General features: G+C 25.4%; 1 protein-coding gene across 1 annotated transcript; it reads right to left on the bottom strand.

The window, feature by feature from the left end:
- Positions 1–655: 655 nt before the first annotated feature.
- On the bottom strand, positions 656–9,661 carry LOC113372889 (tRNA dimethylallyltransferase-like). The gene is made up of 9 exons (XM_026613227.1): positions 9,494–9,661; positions 8,365–8,502; positions 7,485–7,846; positions 4,158–4,299; positions 3,983–4,086; positions 3,764–3,919; positions 3,639–3,699; positions 862–1,029; positions 656–796 (listed from the first exon to the last, which is right to left on the bottom strand). Exons 1-9 carry the CDS (start codon positions 9,611–9,613, stop codon positions 656–658), a joined length of 1,392 nt encoding a protein of 463 aa, XP_026469012.1. The 5' UTR covers positions 9,614–9,661.
- Positions 9,662–9,713: the final 52 nt, after the last annotated feature.

Here is a 9,713-nt window from a genome sequence, read left to right as displayed (position 1 = left end):
AATTAAAAGAAATCGTGTTTGTGAAGTAATAAAGATTTAAATTAAAAAACTTGAATTCTTGGAATTTTTTTCTGAACATTTTAGAGCTCCAAACAAAAAAACCTCATAATTTATGTTTAATTTAAATCTTATATGGATTAATATAAAATATTAAATATAAAACCCTTTTGCAAGACTTGGGATAAACATTGAAATTTAATCGATGACACACATTTGGGGTCGAAACGTACACATTAAATGTTTCAATTATTATTTAAACTTGTTATTTAAATTATAATTTGAATGACGAATGGGTTTGGGTAATATTATAAAATCTCGTAAATGTCTCTTAATATTAAAAATTCACAGTGGTCCTTAATATGGACATTTTTGTATTTCTTTGCTTCCAGAGGCTCAAATGCTCCCAAATTGGTAAAAAAAATCTCTGAAAGTTTTAACTCTTAATATTAACTTTGAGGTAGTCTTTGAGATAAAACCCTAAATTTTCACCCTCATATCATAAATTCCTTTGCAACCAAATTTTAAGACATTTTTATCACAAATTTAATAAATAGAAAAAAAAGTAATTTACATTCTTAGTACATACTATATTATAATATTCATTTACATTTATTTCAAAAAGTACAAAGTTTTAAAAAATATTTACAAAAAACATTTACTCTGATTTTATTCCATCAACTTTTTGGCCCTTCGCCTTCGATTTGGCAACACGTTGATGTTTTTTGGACTTTGTATGCAATTGCCACTGGTAATCGCCTATGAAAATCCTTTGGCAAACTTCACAAAAATGAGTAACCTAATAAAAGACAAACCAATTAACCAATTTACCCATTAATCAATAATTATTATTATTATTATTACTTCTGGATTCAAATCATCAGCTGCATTCGGGTTGACAATTTGTTCCAAAGGTTCAACTTTTGGTTGCTGATCAGAAAGATAGCTTTCTATAATATGGAAAGCAGGATCTCTGACCATCTCATTCCATTTGGAAGGATTGCTGGTGTCTAAACCATACAAAGGAGGCACCTGGGTAAAAGACATAGAATTGACCAGAAAATCTGATTTGCCAAATTTCAATACCAAAATTGGAAACAGTAATAAAGTTGATGGTAATAAAAAATTTAAATGCCATTTGGAACATGGAGATGTTGACTAAATTGCCAAAAAAATTGTGCGTATAGGATAAGTAGTTTTTGTGTAATAATTATAATAGTCAAAAATTCTTCAGGTGAAAATTTTTGCTCGAGTTTCGTTTACAACACTATATATAATTTTTTAATTAATTAACGGATTTTTTTTAATTTAAACACCATTCGATACATCTGAATGTTGACTAAATATTCAAAAAAAATTATACATATCACACAAACAGTTTTTCTGCAATAATAAAAACAGTCAAAATTTGCACTGGCTTGAAATTGTAATTTAAATAAAAAGTTTTATTCGAGTTTCGTTTACAACACCAAATATAATTTTTTAATTAATTAACGGATTTTTTTAATTTAAACACCATTCGATACATATGGATGTTGACTAAATATTCAAGAAAAATTATACATATCACACAAACAGTTTTTTTGCAATAATAAGAACAGTCAAAGATTGCACTAACTTAAAATTGTGATTCAAATAAAAAGTTTTGTTCGAGTTTCGTTTACAACACCAAATATAATTTTTTAATTAATTAACGGATTTTTTTAATTTAAACACCATTCGATACATATGGATGTTGACTAAATATGTAAAAAAAAATATACAGATCAGACAAGTAGTTTTTTTGTAATAATTAGAAACGTCAACAATAGTACTAGTTAAAATTTGTACAGGTTTTATAAAAGTGGCTCTGGGGTTTTGTTAACAATAACTCGAAAAATAATTAACAAATTTAAACACCCTTAGATACACGAGGATGTTGACTAAATACCAAAAATAAAATTACACAGATCAGACAAGTAGTTTTTTTATAATAATAAGAACAGTCAAAAATTGTACTAACTTAAAATTGTGATTCAAATAAAAAGTTTTGTTCGAGTTTCGTTTACACACCAAATATAATTTTTTAATTAATTAACGGATTTTTTAAATTTAAACACCATTCGATACATCTGAATGTTGACTAAATATTCAAGAAAAATTATACATATCAGACAAGTAGTTTCTTGTAATAATTAGAAACGTCAACAATAGTACTAGTTAAAATTTGTACAGGTTTTATAAAAGTGACTCTGGGGTTTTGTTAACAATAACTCGAAAAATAATCAACAAATTTAAACACCCTTAGATACATGAGGATGTTGACTAAATACCAAAAATAAAATTACACAGATCAGACAAGTAGTTTTTTTATAATAATAAGAACAGTCAAAAATTGTACTAATTTAAAATTGTGATTCAAATAAAAAGTTTTGTTCGAGTTTCGTTTACAACACCAAATATAATTTTTTAATTAATTAACGGATTTTTTTATTTTAAACACCATTCGATACATCTGAATGTTGACTAAATATTCAAGAAAAATTATACATATCACTCAAACAGTTTTTTTGCAATAATAAGAACAGTCAAAAATTGTACTAACTTAAAATTGTGATTTAAATAAAAAGTTTTATTCGAGTTTCGTTTACAACACCAAATATAATTTTTTAATTAATTAACGGATTTTTTTAATTCAAACACCATTCGATACGTAGGGTTGACTAAATACTAAAAAAAAACTGCACATGTAAGTAGTTTTTTTTTTGTTATTACAAATTATTACTAGCTAAAATTTGTACGGGTTTTATAAAAGTGACTTCAGGGTTTTATTAACAATTATTTATGGATTTTTAAAATTTAAACACCATTCGATACATATGAATGTTGACTAAATATTCTGAAAAAAAATACACAGATCAGTTAAGTCGCTTTTTTTATAATAATTATAAACGTCGACATACAATTGTTATAGCTCAAAAGTAAATGTTTGGTAAAAAATTTCTTAGATGTAGATTGTATATATGTAGTATATGAGTTTCATGAAAAATTATTTTCTTAATAGAGTTGTATGATAAAAATTGTTGATTTTAGTATTTGTTATTAAAATAGACATATCAAAGTATGAGTATGTTAAATTACAAGGTTGTAATACAAACGGTGCGACCAGGACAATTTTTTAAAAACTCAATTGTATTTAATGTAGGTTGTATGGTGTATGTGAGTTTCTCAAAAAAATATTTTATAATTAGTGTTGTGTGATAAATATTATTAATTTCACTTTTTGTTCTTAAAATAGACATATTAAAGATCAAATATGTTAAATTACAAGGTTGTAACACAAACGGTGTGACGCCAAGAATTTTTTCAAACATTATTATACTTTAACACAAAATTCATCACGAGTGCGGTCTTATACAAAAAATATTTTATAAATGCTGTTGAATGATGAATATTATTAATTTTACTATTTGTTATTAAAATAGTCATATCAAAGTATAAGTGTGGCAAATTACGATGTTGTAATACAAACGGTGCGTTCTGCATAATTTTTTTTAAACACGTTATTGCACTTTAAAGTCCAATTTTGGTATCCAAGAATTCAAAATGACTTAATGCGATTTTCCGGCAAAAATTAAAATTTTATTTTTTAATTTACATACCTGACGATCTTTGTATCCCAAAAATCTATTCCTAACCCAACGGTTTTGTTTCCGAGCATATCTGCAAAAAAAAAATTGCAAAAAATATTCACAAAATTTCAATACAACATTTTTTATTTACTCACCGTCTCGTTACAAGTTTTAAATTATCCAAGCACTCTTTAAGCAATTTATTTTTGTGTAGTTCATCAACGTCTTCAGTTTTTTCAATATATTCTAAATATGGTGTTAGTTCTTTCAAACCAATCGTTTGCAAAATTCCCAAAGTGTAATCAGGAGCACTTAAAATAAAACAGTCGGTATAATTGGAATCCGTGGCATGAGATAATTTATATTATACTTACTCTTGTGTCCGGACATACAAGTCTCTAAATTCTTTCAATTCATCAATTAAACCTTCTTCCATCATGCTGTCGACTCTGGAATCTAAACGTTTGTCCAAAACTTCCTAAAATAATACACCAAAAATTTTTTTATAAGAATAAATATATTCAGGTAAGGTAAATTAGTTAAATTTACCTGTTCACATCTAAGCCAAAATAAAATAACATTATCGAAACGTAAAGGACCTCCAATTGCACAACCGCCTTGTTTAGGATTTCTTTGTTCTAACAAAATTTCCGTGTGGGTTTTGCCGGTGTGTAGATAAATTTGCAAAGATCTGATAATAATAATAAAAAATAATTTTTACATACTTATACTGTGATATATCTATTTTGATAATAAATAGTAAAAATAAAAATATTTATCACACAGCACCAATTAAAAAATATTTTGTCCAGGAACTCACACACACCGTACAGGCTACATTAGGTACAATAAGGTTTTTGAAAAATTATCCTGCACGCACCGTTTGTATTACAACCTTGTAATTTGACCTAGTTATTACTCAATATGTCTATTTTAACAACAAATACTAAAATTATAAATATTTATTACACAGCTGCATTTATAAAATAGTTTTCCACGAAACTCGCATACGCCATACAGGCTACTTTAAATACAATAAAAAGTTTGAAAATTTGTCCTGGACGCACCGTTTTTACTACGATCAAGAAATTTGGCATACTTGTACTTTGATATGTCTATTTTAACAGCATATTACAAAATTAATAATATTTATCACACAACTGCATTTATAAAATATTTTTCCACGAAACTCGAATACGCTATTCAATCAATACTAAATACAGTAAAGTGTTTGAAAAATTGTCCTGGACGCACCGTTTGTACTACAATCTTGTAATTTAATCTAGTTATTACTCAATATGTCTGTTTTAACAACAAATAACAAAATTAATAATATTTATCACACAAATGCATTTATAAAATATTTTGTCCACAAACTCGCATACGCCGTACAATCTACATTAAATACAGTAAAATGTTTGAAAAATTGTCCGGGACGCACCGTTTGTACTACAATCTTGTAATTTGACCCAGTTATTCCTCAATGTGTCTATTTTGATAAGAAATAGTAAAATTATTAATATTTATCCCACAACACCAATTATAAAATATTTTGTCCACAAACTCGCATACGCCGTACAAACTACATTAAGTACAGTAAAGTGTTTGAAAAATTGTCCTGGACGCACCGTTTGTATTACAACTAAGTAATTTAGCCAAATTTTTCCTAAGTATGTCCATTTTAACAACAAATACTCAAATTATTAATATTTATCACATAACTGCATTTATAAAATATTTTTCCATGAAACCCGCATACGCCGTACAATCTATATTAAATACAGTAAAGTGTTTGAAAAATTGTCCGGGACGCACCGTTTGTATTACAATAAAGAAATTTAGCCTAGTTGTTCCTCAATATGTCTATTACTACATAAAATACTAAAATCAACATTTTTCATCGTACCACTTGAATTAAAAAATATTTTACAAATAAAACCATAATTGTGTTGAAGCTACTTTGCGTTAAAGTATATGTTTTAAAAAATTCTTGAGGAACACCGTTTGTATTACAATCTTGTAATTTAGTAAACTCATACTTTAATATGTCTATTTTAATAATAAATAGTAAAATTAATAATAATTATCACCCAACAATATTTATAAAATATTTTTCAAGACAACTCATATAACATTGAGTGACTAAATATATAAATAATCGACCAAATAAATAACCAGTGGTGCATAGCATCGTGCCTTAAGGCAAATTGCTGGAACTTCCCGTACCGTAACGAAACGTTCGAGGAATATTGAATGTTTTCAAATAGATTATTATAAATATTGTAACATTGTCTAATATTTATAAGAATTACATAAACTGAATTGGAAAGTTGAAATTATTTGTTTAAAGTATATTAGAACTATAGTCAGAATTAAAAATAAAATCTGAATTATTTTCGATATACAAAAAATTTAAAAAAAAAAAAAAAAAAAAAAATGGTACAAAATTTTTTTTTCCAAAATCAATTATTTTGTTAAGACAAGCAGAAAGTTCTTTGAATCAATTGAATCGGATGCTTAGTTCTCTCAAAAACTGCCATTTTTTGTACATTTAGCTCTGTATCTCCGAAATGGCTGGGCCTGCCTTTGCGCAAAACTAATAACCCTTTCTCCCAATCATTACTAATGGAATGTTTTTTAGATCATTCAAATCGGATGCTCCGTTCTCTCAAAAACTCGATTTCTATTTTCTGCACTCTTTGCTCCTTATCTCCGTAACTGCTGGACCTGTCTTTGCCAAAAACTAATCAGCTCCTCTCCTTATTAATAGGAATCGAATGTTTTTTAAACCATTCAAATCGGTTGATCCGTACGCCCGAAAACGTGGACGAAAATTTGTATCCATACATACATACACACACACACACACACACACACACACATCCATTTTTTCTGAGGTATGCCAAAACGTTCAAAAACCTTCAAAACGTCGAGAAATGTAAAAATTTTCAATTCCGATTTTCGGCCCATTACAATAACTTACCCTACGGGAAGTTAAAAAATAAATAAAAAATTCACTTGTTTTAAAAAATTCTTGAGGCCGCACCGTTTGTATTACAATCTTGTAATTTAACACACTCATACTTTAATATGTCTATTTTAACAACAAATAGTAAAATTAATAACATTTATCATACAACGGTATTTATAAAATTATACATTAATTTCCTAAATATATAAATAATCCACCAAATAAATAAAAAATTCACTAAATAAATAGTAAAAAAAAACAATTATATGAATAAACAAACGACAAAATAATTAAACAATAAATATTAATTTAAAAAACTTATAATATAAACAATTAAGCAAACAAATTTTTAAATATTTTACATAACGTTCAGATAAAATTAAAATATAATCAAGTAAATAAATAAAAGTCTATGAATAAAAACAAAAATACTAATATAAATAAATATATACAAATAAATTATAATACTATATAATTGCAAATTTGTAAATTATTTCTGTCAACAAAAGAGAAAAAATTGTAAATTGTAAAAAAAGAAATATTAATAAAGAAAATATGAGAATAATAAACTTTTACTAAGCTAAAAAGATACATAATAATTTTGTATGAAAAATATTATAAGTGAGTTTATTGTTTTACTATTAGTTTTTTAACATAATAATTTAACTATTTGAATAACAATTTTAATATTTAGTATCAATTTTTGTGTTTTTATTCACTAAAAAAGAGTCAAATTTGGACTATTAAATATATATATATATATATATATATATATATATATAACAAAAAAACTAAACTTCCTTACCTCGTAATAAAAATTTTCTAAACTTAACCTTCCTTACCACATAAAAATATTTATCTAAACCTAACCTTCCTTACACCTAATAATAATTTCTTTATCTTACCTCATAATTTTCCTCTTATTATTAGGATGCAAACGTTGTGCTGAAACACTATCAACTTTCTTCAAAATATCATGCAACTCAGCACCAGACATAAATTCCCACTTCTTTTCATCGTCTAAACTAAATTTAACATCACAATTACTCGATTGTTTGAATTTTATTGCACTCGATGGAACGTTGTCATCAGAATCTGAAGAACTGTCTTCGGGGGATATATTTTTATCTGTTAAAGATGGTCTTGGGGCGTCCAGGTTTTTGTTTGTGGGTGGATCGACTAGAACTTTCCATAGAATGGATTCTATGTAGTAGTTTGTACCGCCCACTATAATTGGTAGGATGTTTTTTGATAGGAGGTTTGAGATCTTTGTGAAAAGTTAAGGTAGAAATATTAATGGTAAATGAAAGCTAGGTGCTTTGATATTAAATCACAATTAAGTGTAATAAAGGAGTAATTATAATAATTATTAATTAAATCATTGTTGACAAGAGCCTTAAATAATATTTATAATACCAAATGCTTATAATTGACTTCTGCATTTATTTTCATATAAAATATTTACATTAACTTCTGCTTTTATTTTTATATAAAATATTTAAATTAACTTCTGCTTTTATTTTCATATTATTAATATATTCAAAGATATCTATCCACGGATTTTGTCACCAAGTTTTTGTGGTTTTATTTTCAAATAAAATACTTAAAGATATCAAATCTATCCACGAATTTTTTCATTTACAATTTTATTTATTGTCTTTACAACTAACCTGTCTTTACAACTTTTCGAACACCTTACTGCATTATTTGATTATAACAATTACACACACACACACATATACATATATATATATATATATATATACTTATATTTATAAAGGATACAATTTCCAAAGCCTTTTGCTTATAATGAACTACAGTAAAAGTCTCTCCGGGTTGAGCTACATCTAATAAATGATGTACGGCTTGTGATTGTTCTTCTTTTGTAGCCTTTGCTGTTACAATATCTAAACCTTTGTAAACCTAAATAATAAATAACTACATAAAAAATTATAAGTGTAGTTTAATTATAATGTGATTAGTGTATATAATAAAAAAAGAACAAAGAATGGTATAAATCGATTAGATTTTAAATCAAATAATATATTATAAAAAAATCCTATATAAAAGGTGGTAGGACTCCAGATAAATATAAAATACTTACATACAATAATTCATTTAATCAAAATAATTGTTTTTATATTTAATATCTAATATTATAAACAAATTCAGAGTTGTATTGCTAATACTCGCTTCCAACACACCAAACGATTCAAAACTTTTTTAATAAAAACAAAACAATTATAACAAAGATTGTAAAAAATAACACACACGCATATATATATATATATATATATACATACATATAATATTCTTTTTAGGTAAAATATCATAAACATTGAATAAAATATCAAAAAGTGTATAAAGCAAATAGGCAATCGATTAGATTGTAAGTGTGCAATTACATTATATATATATATATATATATATATATAGTGTAATATTCATAACAACTAATATTTATTATAATTAAAACAAATGTAATACTTATAATTAATATTTCTTTGAAGACAATATGACCTAACCTTCCTGACAAAGTAACATAACGTATAATTTTATACTGTATATAAATATTAAAAGTGTATAAAGTTAATAGATTATAAATAGTTCAATTATAATATATATATATATATATATATATATTTATATATATAGTATAATATTTATAACAATTAATATTTGTTATAATTAATACAGTTGTTATATATATAAAAATATTCTTTTGAAGACCATATGACCTAACCTTCCTGACAAATAAAATAACACAACCTAAAGTATTATAAATTATTTATGTGTATAAAGTAAATAGATTATAAATTATTAAATTATAATATATATATATATATATATATATATATATATATTTATTACAATTATAATTTACCATAACCTAAAATTTATAATTTTTACAAACTTGCATAGAATCAGCCCCAATGACTTCTCCTTTAAACTTTTTGGCAATTTCAATGGACAGTTTAGTTTTTCCTGTTCCTGTAGAGCCCAAAATCACAATTAATGGACACTTTCTTAACATGTTGTTTAATTTTTTTTTTAAATTAAATATTTAGCACATGTACAATACAAAGTCTTTGACATTTTGACATTTAACGTCAACTGTCAATTTGACAGTTGTG

Source organism: Ctenocephalides felis, unplaced genomic scaffold, assembly GCF_003426905.1.
Source record: "Ctenocephalides felis isolate EL2017-DRISC unplaced genomic scaffold, ASM342690v1 CF-g0.4_SCAFFOLD_01604, whole genome shotgun sequence".
Taxonomy (NCBI): Eukaryota; Metazoa; Arthropoda; class Insecta; order Siphonaptera; family Pulicidae; genus Ctenocephalides; species Ctenocephalides felis.
The sequence above is the reverse complement of the archived record's forward strand: the minus strand, read 5'-3'. Positions and strand labels throughout refer to the sequence as shown.

Coding starts and splice junctions, on each gene's coding strand:
- LOC113372889 (XM_026613227.1), bottom strand. CDS start 9,613: ATGTTAAGAAAGTGTCCATTAATTGTGATTTTGGGCTCTACAGGAACA. Junction 3,920..3,982: donor TTGTATGTCCGGACACAAGA/GTAAGTATAATA, acceptor TTTTATTTTAAG/TGCTCCTGATTACACTTTGG. Junction 1,030..3,638: donor TGGGATACAAAGATCGTCAG/GTATGTAAATTA, acceptor TCTTTTACCCAG/GTGCCTCCTTTGTATGGTTT.